Genomic DNA, 17,046 nt, shown 5'->3' on the forward strand with positions numbered 1-17,046 from the left:
AGTATAATTTCCCCAATTAAGTAGGTATTTGCAAGTATAAACCTGACTGAGGTGTTGGTCAGAGGCTGGTTCTCTGACGTCCCTAGTTTCTGTGTTTGAGAGGCTCTATTCTCCATTTTAAAGTTGAATTTTTCAGGGATAAAATTTACTAGTGAAACTGTGTGGTGGGCCCGTGTGCTGCTAGTGAGCTTAACTCCTCTAGGCATCACCCTGGGGTCATTTCAGCCCTCTTAAGTGTCTCGGTTTCTCCCTTGGGGGGTCTAAGACCACCGTGGGTGCTCGGATTGCTGAATGGCCAATTCTTATCCACGACCCCCAGTCGAGCAAGTGTTTTAATTAACGCGTGAATTTCCCTATGGGACCACTCACTGCACGGTATGAGGACTCTGCCTTCACCACTCCCGTATATTTCTCAGTCGCCTGAGAAAGCCGTAAGCTGCGGGAGGAGTCTTTTCCCTGTCCTTCGGAGCAAAAGCTCTCATGTAATATCTTCACTTTTATCCCGACAAATTCTATTAAGGCAGCTGAAATGAGGAAAAGCATCAGATCTGCCTCTTACCTAACCACTCAGTGCAGACCACTCAGTCTCCTGCAACTGAGCAAACCCCAATATCTTTCAGCCAAGCCCTACATGTACATTTTTCCAAACTGGAAAATGAGTGGATTGCATAGACTCCTGGGACTGCATAGACTCCTGGGATTCGCAGTGTCTCTCGTGCGCCCCCGCGTGCCCATCTGCGCTTTCGCAGGCTGCCGCCGGCTGAGCTGTGCACGGAGTTGGACAAGAGCAAGTTTGGGTGCACTTGGCCCGGAGCCAGGATTTCATTTCCAGCCTCTGCAGGTGAAAGAGAATCAATGTGCCAGGAAAGCGAGTCTCCTGTCCTCACCAGCGTGCGACAAACCAAAGGCCTGGCAAAGCTACCTGGTTAGAATCTTCACATGTCACTAGAAAACGAGTGATCAAGGAAGGGTTTGAAAGGATTATAATTATACTGGTATTTCAACTATGGACATAAATTTTCGAAGCTGTGGGAGAGAAGTCACAGTAGTGTTTCAAGCCCTTGATCCCCTGCTGTGCTCTCTAAGCCACATTTAATTAATTCATCTTTGTCGTGTCAAGCGATCACACATAATGGCTTTGTGAAGCCTGCGCTGTGGCTGCAGAACTTTCAGGCAAGGCCCACTGAGCAGTCAGGACACTTCCGGGAAGGGGATCGGGGAAGGGAGTCTTCTAGCCCCTAAGGAAACAGGGAGCCCCAGCCCCACTCTCTGCCTTGGTCGGAAACAAGCATGTTGTGGCTTTCCCAGTCCTGGAAACCAAACACTTCTGTTTAATTTGTGGGTTGGTACTGGTCTATCTGGCCCTGGGATCCGCATTCTATTTGGCAGCCAGAAAGGGAGTCTGTCCCAGAGCAGATAGGTAGGTGGCTTGGAAGAGACAATGCGAATTTTGCTTGTGCCCCCCAATCCCCGCACCCGTTGTGTGACCTTGAGCAAATTTCTAATTTACTTGGCTAGTTTCCACCTTCTGTAAACAGTGGGGGGACAACAATACCTATCCTGAAGGACTATGACGGTTCACTGGGTTCCCCCCCCCGGAATATTTTATTATGCAAAATTTCAAACATACAGTAGAGTTGAAAAATTTCACAGAGAACATCCACCACCAAGATTGTCGTTAACATTTTACTAAAATGTTTTATCACACAGCTGTCCATGTATCCGTCCATCTATTCACCCATAAATCCATCTTTTCAAAAATGCATTTCAAAGTAAATTGCAGAGAGATTAAAAAAAAATTGTATCTGGCACAGTGCCTGGATATTTCCATTCAACAAGTATTTGAACACTTATGTTGTGCCAGTACTGTGCTAGGTGCTGGGGATACAAGTCTGAAAGACACTGTTTCTGTCCTCAAGGTGTTCAGAATTTGGCATGAACAGAGACGGGTTAACAGATACCAACTCTCCCATAGTTGACATGACAGGGGAAGCTCAGTGTGAACCCCAAGCAGAGGAGAGAGACTTATCCTGGTCTGTGAGGTCCGGGAAGTCTTTCTGGAGGAAGTGACATTTCAAAGGAGACTTTATGATAGCCTCTACAACTACTGTAATACAGTGTAATGCACACATAAACTAGCTTTACTCTACACCTCAGGGTGGTTAATTAACACTGAAGTTGTATCCATAGTGGAAATCTTATGTCCAAAGATGGAGAATTAGTATTTGAAACACCATATATTTCTGGAATGGCTTCAACAGCAATGGAAAGATGATATACTTCCAGAATGGCTTCAAATATCATCATCTAAAAACTACACTAAAGAGCGCATTCATTACCTAGGGTTAATTTTTAAGTTAATGAAATGAATGTGTACAAGTCTGTGGTTGGTAGGAGGATGGAAGAGGCACCCCCTCTCCCCTTGCTTAAACAGGACCTAGTGATCTAAAGCCCAACACCTTCAGGAAAGCCTTCTAGGTCTGGAACCCTCAGTTCTGCATGTCCCTTCCCACCTCCACCCCCTCCTCAGGAAGGGTTTATCTGGTGGGACAGAAAGTCTGAATGTTGTTGCAATTGCCTGGGACTGAAACTTTTCAAACCAGGTGTTTGTGGGAGGACCTAAAACATTTGTTCTTAACCCTGTCTGCACATTAGAATCCTCTGGGAAGCTTTAAAAAAAATGTCTTGGATCTCACCCTTTCTCCACCCAGTCCCCATTTAATTGGTCTGGGGTGTAGCCCAGGCATTGGGCACTTAAAATATCCCCAGGTGATTTTAATGTACAGCCAAAGTTCGGAACCATTGGCTTAAAAAGAGAAGGCAGCTCACCGAGCTTTCTGGACAGGTGGGGCTGGGTGTTGTGTTGCCGCCCGATGAATGTTTATACAGGTGGCCAGCTCACAGACTTGTCTCAGTGTAACATACCTCAGATAGCAAGGCGTGAGGGAGGAGGCCTGTCTTCCTGTCTGCTGGTAACAGTTGGAGGCCGCTGATATTTACCAAAAAGAACTTCGCAATTGTAACTGACCACAGATCAGAAGGAAAAGGGAGGTGAGTGCTCCAGCCTAGCTGGTTCTCTAACTTTAGTGTGTATCAGAGTCAAATGGAGAGTCCATTAAAACACAGGGTGCTGGGCCTCACCCCAGAGATCCTGATTCAGTTGGTCCAGGGCAGAGCACACATTTTCATCCCTCCCAGACAATGCTATTGATGCCTGTCAGTGGTTAAACCTTGAGCAGCATTGCTCGCTGTGCTAATGAACACTGTGTGCAAAGGCCTAAGGGCGAGAGAGCTTGGCTTATCCTGGGAGGTATTTGGTGTCACTAGTGTTAATACTATTGCTGGACATTTAGATAGAAACTAAATCATGAAGTGCCTCAAAAACATGCTGAGTTTGGACTTTACCCTCACTGCAATGAGAAGCTACCTAATTAGGTATGAATACCTAGGGGGTCCCTGGTGGCAGGGTGGCAGGGGCAAGGCCTCAGCTGTCTGCTCCTGGGCTTCTGGGAAGGTGATAGTGGTGATGGCAATGGCACCACAGCTGTGGACACCAGAGGGGCAGGAGGCAGAAAAGGGTTGAGAACAAGGACGGAGAACACTACCGTGCTTACTGTAAGGCAAGGCAGTCCCTGGAGGAGTTGCAGTTCAGTGTCCCATAATGTCTGTGATAGTTATTGTTATGTACCAACTTTGAGGGTGTTTTTGGATGACTAACATTTTTTGTTGTTGTTGTTCAACAAATATATATATATATAACATCTTTATTGGAGTATAATTGCTTTACAATGGTGTGTTAGCTTCTGCTGTATAACAAAGTGAATCAGCTATACATACATATATCCCCATATCCCCTCCCTCTTGCGTCTCCCTCCCACCCTCCTCATCCCACCCCTCTAGGTGGTCACAAAGCACGAAGCTGATCTCCCCGTGTGATGCAGCTGCTTCCCACTAGCTATCTATTTTACATTTGGTAGTGTATATATACCAATGCTACTCTCTCACTTCGTCCCAGCTTACATTTCCCCTTCCCCGTGTCCTCAAGTCCATTCTCTACGTCTGCGTCTTTATTCCTGTCCTGCCCCTAGGTTCTTCAGAACGTTTTTTTGGTTTTTTTAGATTCCATATATATCTGTTAGCATATGGTATTTGTTTTTCTCTTTCTGACTTACTTCACTCTGTATGACAGACTCTAGGTCCATCCACCTCACTACAAATAACTCAATTTCTTTTCTTTTTATGGCTGAGTAATATTCCATTGTATATATGTGCCACATCTTTATCCACTCACCTGTTAATGGACACTTAGGTTGCTTCCATATCCTGGCTATTGTAAAGAGTGCTGCAGTGAACATTGTGGTACATGACTCTTTTTTTTTTATATATATATATATAAATTTATTTATTTATTTATTTATTTTTGGCTGCGTTGGGTCTTCGTTTCTGTGCGTGGGCTTTCTCCAGTTGCGGCGAGCGGGGACCACTCTTCATCGCAGTGCGCGGGCCTCTCACTGTCGTGGCCTCTTCCGTTGTGGAGCACAGGCTCCACACGCGCAAGCTCAGTAGTTGTGGCTCACGGGCCTAGCCGCTTCGCGGCATGTGGGATCTTCCCGGACCGGGGCAAGAACCCGTGTCCTCTGCACTGGCAGGCGGATTCTTAGTCACTGCGCCACCAGGGAAGCCCCTCATGACTCTTTTTGAATTATGGTTTTCTCTGGGTATATGCCCAGTAGTGGGATTGCTGGGTCATATGGTAGTTCTATTTTTAGTTTTTTAAGGAATTTCCATACGGTTCTCCATAGTGGCTGTATCAATTTACATGCCCACAAACAATGCAAGAGGGTTCCCTTTTCTCCAAACCCTCTCCAGTATTTATTGTTTGTAGATTTTTTGGCAATGGCCATTCTGACTGGTGTGAGGTGATATCTCATTGTAGTTTTGATTTGCATTTCTCTAATGATGAATGATGTTGAGCATCCTTTCCTGTGTTTATTGGTAATCTGTATATCTTCTTTGGAGAAATGTCTATTTAGTTCTTCTGCCCATTTTTGGATTGGGTTGTTTATTTCTTTGGTATTGAGCTGCATGAGCTGCTTGTATATTTTGGAGATTAATCCTTTGTCAGTTGCTTCATTTGCAAATATTTTCTCCAGTTCTGAGGGTTGTCTTTTTGTCTTGCTTACGGTTTCCTTTGCTGTGCAAAAGTTTTTGTTTCATTAGGTCCCATTTGTTTATTTTTGTTTTTATTTCCATTTCTCTAGGAGGTGGGTCAAAAAGGATCTTGCTGTGGTTTATGTCATAGTGTTTTGCCTATGTTTTCCTCTAAGAGTTTAATAGTGTCTGGCCTTACACTTTGGTTTTTAATCCATTTTGAGTTTATTTTTGTGCATGGTGTTAGGGAGTGTTCTAATTTCATTCTTTTACATGTAGCTGTCCAGTTTTCCCAGAACCACTTATTGAAGAGGCTGTCTTTTCTCCATTGTATATTCTTGCCTCCTTTATCAAAGATAAGGTGACTATATGTGCATGGGTTTATCTCTGGGCTTTCTATCCTGATCCATTGATCTATATGTCTGTTTTTGTGCCAGTACCATACTGTCTTGATTACTGTAGCTTTGTAGTATAGTCTGAAGTCAGGGAGCCTGATTCCTCCAGCTCCATTTTTCTTTCTCAAGATGGCTTTGGCTATTTGGGGTCTTTTGTGTTTCCATACAAATTGTGAACTTTTTTGTTCTAGTTCTGTGAAAAATGCCATTGGTAGTTTGCCAGGGATTGCACTGAATCTGTAGATTTCTTTGGGTAGTAGAGTCATTTTCAAAATGTTGATTCTTCCAATACAAGAACATGGTATATCTCTCCATCTGTTACTATCATCTTTGATTTCTTTCATCAGTGTCTTACAGTTTTCTGCATACAGGTCTTTTGTCTCCTTAGGTAGGTTTATTCCTAGGTATTTTATTCTTCTTGTTGCAGTGGTAAACAGGAGTGTTTCCTTAATTTCTGTTTCAGATTTTTCATCATTAGTGTATAGGAATGCAAGAGATTTCTGTGCATTAATTTTGTATCCTGCTACTCTACCAAATTCATTGATTAGCTCTAGTAGTTTTCTGGTAGCATCTTTAAGATTCTCTATGTATAATATCATGTCATCTGCAAACAGTGACAGTTTGACTTCTTTTCCAATTTGGATTCCTTTTATTTCTTTTCCATCTCTGATATGCTATGGCTAAAACTTCTGAAACTATGTTGAATAATAGTGGTGAGAGTGGGTATCTTTGTCTTGTTCCTGATCTTAGAGGAAATGGTTTCAGTTTTTCACCATTGAGAATGATGTTGGCTGTGGGTTTGTCATATATGGCCTTTATTATGTTGATGTAAATTCCCTGTGTGCCTACTTTCTGAAGAGTTTTTATCATAAATGGGTGTTAAATTTTGTCAAAAGCTTTTTCTGCATCTATTGAGATTATTATATGGTTTCTATCCTTCAGTTTGTTAATATGGTGTATCACATTGATTGATTTGCATATATTGAGGAATCCTTGCATTCCTGGGATAAACCCCACTTGATCATGCCGTATGATCCTTTTAATGTGCTGTTGGATTCTGTTTGCTAGTATTTTGTTGAGGATTTTTGCATTTATGTTCATTAGTGATATTGGCCTGTAGTTTTCTTTCTTTGTGACACCTCTGTCTGGTTTTGGTATCAGAGTGATGGTGGCCTCGTAGAATGAGTTTGGGAGTGTTCCTCCCACTGCTATATTTTGAAAGAGTTTGAGAAGGATAGGTGTTAGCTTTTCTCTAAATGTTTGATAGAATTCACCTGTGAAGCCATCTGGTCCTGGGCTTTTGTTTGTTGGAACATTTTTAATCATAGTTTCACTTTCAGTGCTTGTGATTGGTCTGTTTATATTTTCTATTTCTTCTTGTTCAGTCTCAGAAGGTTGTGCTTTTCTAAGAATTTGTCCATTTCTTCCAGGTTGTCCATTTTATTGGCATAGAGTTGCTTGTAGTAATCTCTCATGATTTTTTTGTATTTTTGCAGTGCCAGTTGTTACTTCTTCATTTCTAATTTTATTGATTTGAGTCTTCTCCCTTTTTTGCTTGATGATTCTGGCAGGTGGTTTATCAATTTTGTTTATCTTCTCAAAGAGCCAGCTTTTAGTTTTATTGATCTTTGCTATTGCTTCCTTCATTTCTTTTTCATTTATTTCTGATCTGATATTTATGATTTCTTTCCTTCTGCTAACTTTGGGTTTTTTTTTTGGTTGTTGTTGTTCTTTTTTCTCTAATTGCTTTAGGTGTAGGGTTAGGTTGTTAATTTGAGATATTTCTTGTTTCTTGAGGTAGGATTGTATTGCTATGAACTTCCCTTTTAAAACTGCTTTTGCTGCATCCCATAGGTTTTGTGTCATCATGTTTTCATTATCATTTGTTCTAGCTATTTTTTGATTTCCTCTTTGATTTCTTCAGTGATCTCTTGGTTATTTAGTAGTGTATTGTTTAGCCTCCTTGTGTTTGTATTTTTTACAGTTTTTTTTTCCTGTAATTGATATCTAGTCTCATAGTGTTGTGGTCAGAAAAGATACTTGATATGATTTCAATTTTCTTAAAGTTACCAAGGCTTGATTTGTGACCCAAGATATGATCTATCCTGGAGAATGTTCCATGAGCACTTGAGAAGAAAGTGCATTCTGTTGTTTTTGGATGGAATGTCTTATAAATATTAAGTCCGTCTTGTCTAACGTGTCATTTAAAGCTTGTTCTGCCTTATTTATTTTCATTTTGGATGATCTGTCCATTGGTGAAAGTGGGGTGTTAAAGTTCCCTACTATTATTGTGTTACTGTCAATTTCCCCTTTTATGGCTGTTAGCATTTGCCTTATGTATTGAGGTGCTCCTATGGTGGTTACATAAATATTTACCATTGTTATATCTTCTTCTTGGATTGATCCCTTGATCATTATGTAGTGTCTTTCTTATCTCTTGTAATAGTCCTTATTTTAAAGTCTATTTTGTTTGATATGAGAATTGCTACTCCAGCTTTCTTTTGATTTCCATTTGCATGGAATGTCTTTTTCCATCCCCTCACTTTCAGTCTGTATGTGTCCCTAGGTCTGAAGTGGGTCTCTTGTAGACAGCATATATATGGGTCTTGTTTTTGTATCCATTCAGCCAGTCTATGTCTTTTGGTTGGAGCATTTCATCGATTTACATCTAAGGCAGTTATCGACATTTATGTTCCTGTTACCGTTTTCTTAATTGCTTTGGGTTTGTTATTGTAGGTCTTTTCCTTCTCTTGTGTTTCTTGCCTAGAGAAGTTCCTTTAGCTTTTGTTGTAAAGCTGGTTTAGTGGTGGTGAATTCTCTTAATTTTTGCTTGTCTGTAAAGGTTTTAATTTCTCCATCAAATCTGAATGAGATCCTTGCTGGGTAGAGTAATCTTGGTTGTAGGTTGTTCCCTTTCATCACTTTAAATATGTCCTGCCACTCTCTTCTGGCTTGCAGAGTTTTTGCTGAAAGATCAGCTGTTAACCTTATGGGGATTCCCTTGTATGTTATTTGTTGCTTTTCCCTTGCTGCTTTTAATATTGTTTCTTTGAATTTAATTTTTGATAGTTTGATTAATATGTGTCTTGGTGTGTTTCTCTTTTGATTTACCCTGTATGGGACTCTCTGTGCTTCCTGGTCTTGATTGACTATTTCCTTTCCCATGTTAGGGAAAATTTCAACTATAATCCCTTCAAATATTTTCTCAGACTCCTTTTTCTCTTGTTCTTCTGGCACCCCTATAATTCGAATGTTGGTGTGTTTAATGTTGTCCCAGAGGTCCCTGAGACTGCCCTCAATTCTTTTAATTCTTTTTTCTTTATTCTGCTCTGTGATAGTTATTTCCACTATTTTATCTTCCAGGTCACTTATCTGTTCTTCTGCCTCAGCCATTCTGCTACTGATTCCTTCTAGAGAATTTTTAATTTCATTTATTGTGTTTTTCATTGTTTGCTTGCTCTTTAGTTCTTCTAGGTCCTTGTTAAACATTTCTTGTATTTTCTCCATTCTATTTCCAAGGTTTTGGATTATCTTTACTATCATTACTCTGAATTCTTTTTCAGGCAGACTGCCTATTTCCTCCTCATTTGTTTGGTCTGGTGGGTTTTTACCTTGCTCCTTCATCTGCTGCATATTTCTCTGTCTTCTCATTTTGCTTAACTCACTCTGTTTGGGGTCTCCTTTTTGCAGGCTGTAGGTTTGTAGTTCCCATTGGCTTTGGTGTCTGCCCCCAGTGGGTAGGATGTTTCAGTGGCTTGTGTAGGCTTTCTAGTGGAGGGGGCTGGTGCCTGTGTTCTGGTGGGTGGAGCTGGATCTTGTCTTTTTGGTGGGCAGGGCTGCATCCGGTGGTATGTTTTGGGGTGTCTGTGAACTTAGTATGATTTTAGGCAGCCTCTCCACTAATGGGTGAGGTTGTGCTCCTGTCTTGCTATTTGCTTGGCATGGGGTGTCCAGCACTGGAGCTTGCTGGCCGTTGGGTGGTGCTGGGTCTTAGCGTTGAGATGGAGATCTGTGGGAGAGCTCCTGCCAATTGATATTACATGGGGCTGGGAGGTCTCTTGTGGTCCAGTGTCATGAACTTGGCTCTCCTACCTCAGAGGCTCAGGCCTGACACCAGGCCAGAGCACGAAGACCCTGCCAGCCACACGGCTGCTGGTCTTGGAGAGTCTTTTAGGGAAGGGGGGGGCTGCTGCAGCTCACCCTGGGGGCATAGACACTGGCAGCATCCATCCCTAGGAGCTGATTCTACCGTGAGGAAGGTGGTGCTGGCAGGCGCCATAGTGTGGAGACTAACATTTAAATCAGTAGACTTTGAGTCAGCAGATTGTCTTCTGTAACGTGGGTGGGCTTCATCCAATCAGTTGAAGGCCTGACTAGAACAAAAAGACTGGCCTCTCTGAGCAGGAGGAAATTCTCCTGCAGCCTTCAGACCTCATCAGCACCATCAGCTCTCCTGGGTTGTGAGCCTGCCAGCCCACACTGAAGATTTTGGACTTGCCAGCTTCCATAATTGCATAAGCCATTTCCTTACAATAAATCTCTTTCCACACACATCCTATTGGTTCTATTTCTCTGGAGAACCCTGACCAATAAAATGTCAGACAGGAAATTTCTGCTCCTAACCTTTACAAACAGATGAATCCCATCCCTCAGGGTGTGGGGGTCCTTGGAATCTGTTTTCAAACAGCTATCCTGAAGTTCCCAGGAAATAAAATGTTTCTGGAGTGGCTGGTACCCCTTACTCCATCACATTTCTTCTGCTCTCCCAGGAGAGGAAAGCAGGGCACGTGCCCAGTCAAGACATTAGGCAGGAGGGGCAGGTGACACTGCACCTGTCATCAGCTATGGCTGCCTTGAGAAGAATGCCTAAACTGCTATGGGAATTCCTCCCAGAATGTAGAGCTGTATGGGGAGTTGACAGACTGCATCTTCTTTGTCAACATCCAAAAGATACGTCTATTTTTCTTGGTCTCCTAGCCTTTATTTTTGTCTTGCAAGTGCCTTGTGTTGTGGAGCTAAGTTAGGGAGAACTGAAATAAGCTTTAAAAATTTGGGGCTAATTTAGAAGCCATGTGTGGGCGTTCTACGACAGTTTGCTAAATTGATGAATTTCCACCGAGATTTACTGAAGACTCTTCTGCCTGCAAATTAGCTGAATGGACTGGGCAAGCCACTTACTCCCTCTGCCATGTTTTTCCCACCTGTGAAATGAGAGTGGCATTGTGGCAAGCAGGACAGACTCCAATTCTGAGGCTGTCACAATTTCTAAAATCTGATTCTAGAAGGAGGATCAGAAAAAATATTTGCTCCTATATAGCTTTGCCCAGCACAGGTCCTGATACTTGACAGCATCATCTCAGGGACTCAAGACCAAAGCAGCTTCTTCCTCCTTAAAGTGACTGGAAATGGAAGCACTGCTCAGAATGGGTGCAGGTTACAGACTCTTACACACACACACACACACACACACACACAGAACTCTTCCAAATTTCAGTTTATCTTGGTGTTATGCAGAGAGTGAAATGTTTCTTTTTTCATCTTTACTTAAATATAGAGAATTTGAAGTTTGAGAGTCAAGCTGTCAAAAATTTTACATTTGCAGGAGGCTGACATAAAACTGGAACTATTACCTAAATTTAAAATTGTGTGTTCAAAAAAGTCTCACTATTCCGATTGACTTTAATAGGAAAACAGAAGTATAAATAAAGTATAAAATTGGGAAGAGGAATTGGGGACAAAAAGTTTCAGTTACTTATAAAGTTTGAAAACCAACACTAAGGAAAGGCAATGTGGCTCCATCTCCCAAGATAAGATGGTGGGAGTCCTCATCCTGAAAAAGTGTGTTCCTGAAGAGGGATATCCTCCCTAGGTCACCTGCGAAGGGGTGGCTGTGGGCAGGGGTGGGAGAAGGAGCCCAAGGACTGAGTCAAATGGGCTGTCAATTCCAGAAACTGGGAGAAACCAAGGGGGCTTACTGGGATAGTGCTTCTTTAAGTGCAAAATGCTTACAGAAAATTGAATCATCATATTGTGAGAAACTGATTCTTATTACCATCTCAAATCCTTTTGATTAGATCAAGAATAAAGGACTTTTGCTTCTGTCCATGAATTAAGTGCTATGGGAATTGCCCTTAGCACCTGCTGTAGTAAACAATGGAAGAGTGGATATAATATATGAAAGAACAGTTTTCAGACATTGGACAACAGGTAGCACAGGATTTTAAAGCCCAAAAGAAGGGAAACAAGGGAAGGTCTACAAGTGCCCCAGTTTACTGCCTGGAGGCAGTACCCAGGCTACAACCCAGGGAAGGGGAACCAAATAGACTCCATGAGTTGCAGAGAGAGATCAAAGTTCAGGGAGGCCATGGTGGGTGAGCTGTAAGGCAGAGTGCTGGCCAGGAGGGAGCTGCATGGAGTAGGAGCTTAGAGCCCTGCAGCTATAGAGGCCCTTAAGTCTTGGTTGGAATATGAATCTGCACATGCACGAGAGGGAACTCTTCAAGGAAAGAATCACCTGGAGTTCAGACAGGGCTGTGGATGGTTTCCACCTGTCAGAGTGGAAAGACCTCATGATATACAGGCATTGGATAGAAATTTCAGAATGCCTTAACAGTGGGACAAAATTAGCTCTAAAGGCTGCATTAGATCTGCCCTAGGAAAGCCTGAGAACAAGAGTTGAAAGGATCAAACTGATTATGAGTTAACATAACTGCATGCCAGAACAGTCCACTACCATTTAAAGGAATACAATGGAATCCATCACCCAACAACGTAAATTTTACAATGCTTGCATCCAATAAAAAATTATCAGACATGCGAAGCCAAAAGATAAGACCCATCCATAATCAGGAAAGAAAATTCAATCAACAGAACACTCTAGGAATAGCAAAGATGGAATACTATAGTAGAAAAGGGTCTTAACTACTATAGTCTTAAAATATATTCACGTATATAAAGCAGGGGCAAAGTATAGCCTGTGGGCCAAAGTTGGCTCACTGCCTGTGTGTGAAAATAAAGCTTTATTAGAACACAGCCAGCTTGTTCATTTATGTTTTGTCTACCGCTGCTTGCACGCTACAATGGCAAAGTTGAGTACTTATGACGAAGATTACAAAGGCCTGAAAAGCCTAAAATACGTATTATCTGGTTCTTCACATCAAAAGTTTGTTAACCTCTGATGTAAAGGAAAACATGGCCATGAGGAGGGAAATGGAAGATATTTTAAAAAGACCCAAATAAAACATCTAAAGATGGGACATACAGAATTTGAAAAGTACACTGGATGAAATTAACATGAAGGTGAATGTGACCTAGTCCCTGTTTTCAAAGAAGTGTCTCATCTGGTGGGGGTGGGGGTGGGGCTGACTTCTCTGACAGTGGATGGGTGTGAAGAAGGGAAGAAAGGGAGTGTGGCTGGGTTAATAAAACAACAGTTTACAATTCCAAATTCCTGGAATGTACCAGGTTAAAATTGCTTGCCGAGGGTTGATGGTTATTGAACTGCCTTGCCTGGTTCCGGAGGTGGGCAGCAGGCGTATGGAGTTGGTATTACCCCCATCCAGCTATATCCCAGTGGCATGGCTGACAATGGAAGCCTTGGTTTCAGCTTTTTGATAACACAAGCTCTAGTTACACAAGCTCACAGCATTTTAATCAGTTACACACTTTGTTATCTGACTTGGGGCAACAATTCAGAGCTAAGCCACTCTCGGAAATATTTTCTTTTTAAAGGTCATTACTGATTGAAACCACTAATCTCCAGCATGTGTCTAATTTCAGACCATCTCCATAAATGGAATAAGAGGTTTATTGTTAATATTTATTTATGTAGTACTTACTATGATCCAGGCACTAGACTAAGAGTTCTACTTGGATTTTATTCATTATAGTGCTTTGAACTCTCCTCTCCCCCCTTTCTGATTGAAGAAACTAAATAACTTGGACAAGGTCACATGGCTACTATATCAAGATTCAAACTCAGGCAGTGTGATGCCAAGACTCACCTTCTGGACTGCTATACCGCCTCCTTTGAAAAGCATCTCTTCTAATGCCTGACAACACAGCAGCAATTAATACGAGACAGCTATTAATGGATCCTAGATATTAATAGGATACTAGACTTTGTGAAAAGTTGATTCTTTTTCTATTAGGGAACAAAATAGCTGATGAAAACACAAAACAAGATTCAGAAATTAAACTTTTTCATATATAATAAAACTCCATTTGCTCCTTGGTAACTACATTTATTTAGAATTTTTGGAAATATCTTATACATACAAACTTTCAGCAGTTTTATCTTTCCTGGTTTACTTCCCTCTCATGCTAACTCTAATAAATGGTATCATTACTATACTTAAATGGCCCAAATGATGAGGCTAAAACAATATATGTGGCTACGAGAGAACTACTCCTTTCACAAATTCCCATCTTCATATCCTCTTAGCTTGGTAAGTTCTGATGCAAAAAAAAAAAAAATGTTTTAGGGAAGGCACTTATTTACTAGTCATGCAAGCAGAGACAGAACCAGTTATGAGAAGCAATAGTTATATCAATTTACTGCAGCAAGGAGTATAAAGCACTGCAATTCCTTTATCAAGAGACTTGTCGTAGCACGTCCTAAAAGGATAATGTGTAAAGAAACAAAACAATGATATGTTACTTCAAAATGTGTATTTAATGGCCATTCCATCAAAATCAAGCAGAATCACATTTCAAAAGTATATATATATATAACGTATGTATGTTTTTTTAAGGTGCATTTTCAAGTTTTATTTGGGCTTTATTTCTTCTTGGCTGCTTGAGGTGTTCTTGCAGATACAATTAACAGAGAACGTTCTGAGGCTGATAGGCTCTCATGCATTGAAAAATAATTTCTAACAACACTGCGTATCTCAGGATACATCAGACATTTCAAAAGCCATGTGTAAATTCAGAAAACTTAATACCAGTAATGAAAGACATTTTCAACATGAAATTTAGGCACTCTACGCTTTGGAATAGCCATAAAATATTCCAACAAGAGTTAATGCACTTTGTGATTACATCTACTGAAAGATAGTTCTCAATTAAAATCTATACTTATTAAATAACATTTTAAATTGGAGCCCATTACATTTTGATAATTATTGTGAACCATTTGCAGCATTGTGTTTTAGTTAAATAATGCCACACTACTTCTATTACCCATTCTGGTACTCATCTTTTGTGGTGCATTTTTTCACAGAAGAACCTATAACATTCATTGATAAGCATCTCCCCCCACCCTTTTCCTGCTAATACCTGAATAAGAAGGCCCCTAACCAACTTTAAAGGTATTCTTTTATTTTCTGCTGTAGTTGCTTTCTTAGCATGAACGCTTCAGCGAACGGGAGGCTGCCTGGAGACCAGGAAACAGTCTCCAGGGAGCCATCACTGATTCCTAGGCTCAGTCCACTTGTTCAGTCACTCTGTGGCTAAGTGCGCTGCTCCATCTACGTTCCTACACTGCGTGCTGCTCGACGGACAGGCACGGAGCCAAGCGGAGGGATACTCAAATTTGTCACTCCACTTTGCACAATGCCAAGGCCATCCAGACCTTGGCTGTCTTTAGTAAAAACTTGCTGACCTCTGCAGTGTGGTTCTGGGGCTTCCACCTCCTCGTCTGAAGCCTGAGGTGTGGGAATGACGCCTGCCTACTGAAATGCTGTTAACTCCAGATGAACTTCCCAGACTTGAGCATAACTTAGCATTGTTAGAATTCAGAACATGGATGCTAATTGTTCTTGCTGAGAAGAAGGTGCATTTTCTCAGTGGTATGCACTTATGTAGCTAAGAAAACAATTAGAAAGCCATTCAGAATTTTTAGATTACAGTCTGCAAATTGACTCATCATAATCACCAATGACTAACTTATAAAGATCTACCCAGAGAAATGAATTTGAGGCTTATTTGACGATAAGTCGTACAGAAAAGAGCACAGTAATTTCCCACAGGAGAATCTGGTATTTCATCATGGGCATCACTGCTAAGTTAATTACACTGCTAATGTTTTCTGGTGTATCTGAAGAGACAATTAGCATATGTAAATCATGAGTGAGATGACAAGTTGCTTAACATTTGTTTCTGTTCATTGGATGTGCTCTGGTTGCTGCTTAGCCTCCATGAGTCGGGACGGGGAGAGAAGGACATAAGGAATGAGAGGTTGTTAACTTCCATTTCAGCAAATATAATCAGAACCACTTACTACTAGTTGATAAACATTGATGTTAAATGCAAAATGCATAAGACTCAGCTGTTAGAAATTAACCTCACCAAGAGGTGAGAGAATCTGGGAAACATTAGATTGTCAACTTGGGAAATTCACGTGAAACCTAGGCCATCTCTCCCAAGCAGAGAGGTTGAGATGGTAAGAATGAAGGTGGGTTTTAGTTGAGGCTGCTTTGCATCCTCAGAACTTTGTCTTCCTATGGATATTCTACAACCACATCTATCTTGTGATCAGGACCCAAGGCTCAGGACAGCACAGTTAAGACTACAGTTCCTCTCTGGTGTTTTAGAATGGCCACAGCTTCCTCATGTGTAACACCTTCCAGAGTCTCACCATTAACAGCTAAAATCTGATCACCTCGCTTCAATCGGCCGTCATCTGCAGCTGCTCCCTGCAAACAAGAAACATTCCAGTTTAATCTAGGATGATGCAATTAATATTCAAATAATATTAACATGATGGTGTGCATATTAAAAGAAAAACTTTTAAAACTACCAATTAAAGTTATTTCTAGGTAATACTTTTAAATTAAGAAAACTAAGAAAAATGTAGGATATGTTATTTGAATAATGGTTGAATAGTAATCATAATTATGCATTGTTTACATAACATACTAGTAGAAACGTCCTGACGTTCACATTTCTTTTAATACCAGTAGGACCTTATTTCAATATTCAGTACTGAATGGAATTTGAATGTCATATCACGTCACATTCATGAATATGTAGCATACAAAGGCAGAACTGAATCTGGTATTAGCTTTATCCTCTAAATGGGTGAATTTTATGGTATGTGAACATATCTCAATAAAGCTGTTCTATATACATATATATATAAATATAAAAATACACAGAAGTGGAGCATTTCTAAAATTTTGTAATATATTCAATAGCTTCAACTTTACCTTTGATCCATCTAAATAGGTTTCTAAATGACTACTTTCATTACATATTCATTCATGCATGGCTCTTCAGAATGGCACAAAGCAAGTGAAACTTGGGCTTTTCTTCCTTCTAAAGCTGAGTATCAAAAACGCCATGATATTACTAGAAATACTTTGGACGAGTAAGGAAATAAAAGACCTAGAAAATGATTCACAGGAAGCTTTCTCCATCTGTTGGAGTAATTGTGAGAACTCCTTGAAAAGTTAGTGCCAAAAGAGTCCTCTAAATGATGTGGAACTACTGGGGAAATTAACCAAGGCCCGTGGGCACCTGGTCGCTGATGGCCTCCTGCAGAAGCCGAGCTAAGAGG

General features: G+C 40.9%; 1 protein-coding gene across 7 annotated transcripts in view; it reads right to left on the minus strand.

The window, feature by feature from the left end:
- Window positions 1-13,918: 13,918 nt before the first annotated feature.
- PATJ (PATJ crumbs cell polarity complex component) overlaps window positions 13,919-17,046 on the minus strand; it is a 357,190-nt gene continuing 354,062 nt past the window's right edge. For 5 of the 7 annotated variants that reach the window (XM_082652883.1, XM_082652885.1, XM_082652881.1 and 2 more), the window contains one exon: window positions 13,919-16,183. In XM_082652883.1, coding sequence (XP_082509009.1) covers window positions 16,037-16,183 — 147 coding nt within the window. In that variant the 3' untranslated portion in view covers window positions 13,919-16,036. The remainder of the gene's footprint in view (window positions 16,184-17,046) is intronic. The other 2 variants (XM_082652882.1, XM_082652884.1) reach the window with 2 other exon arrangements.

Source organism: Grampus griseus (genome assembly GCF_964374135.1).
Source record: "Grampus griseus genome assembly, chromosome: 1".
NCBI lineage: Eukaryota > Metazoa > Chordata > Mammalia > Artiodactyla > Delphinidae > Grampus > Grampus griseus.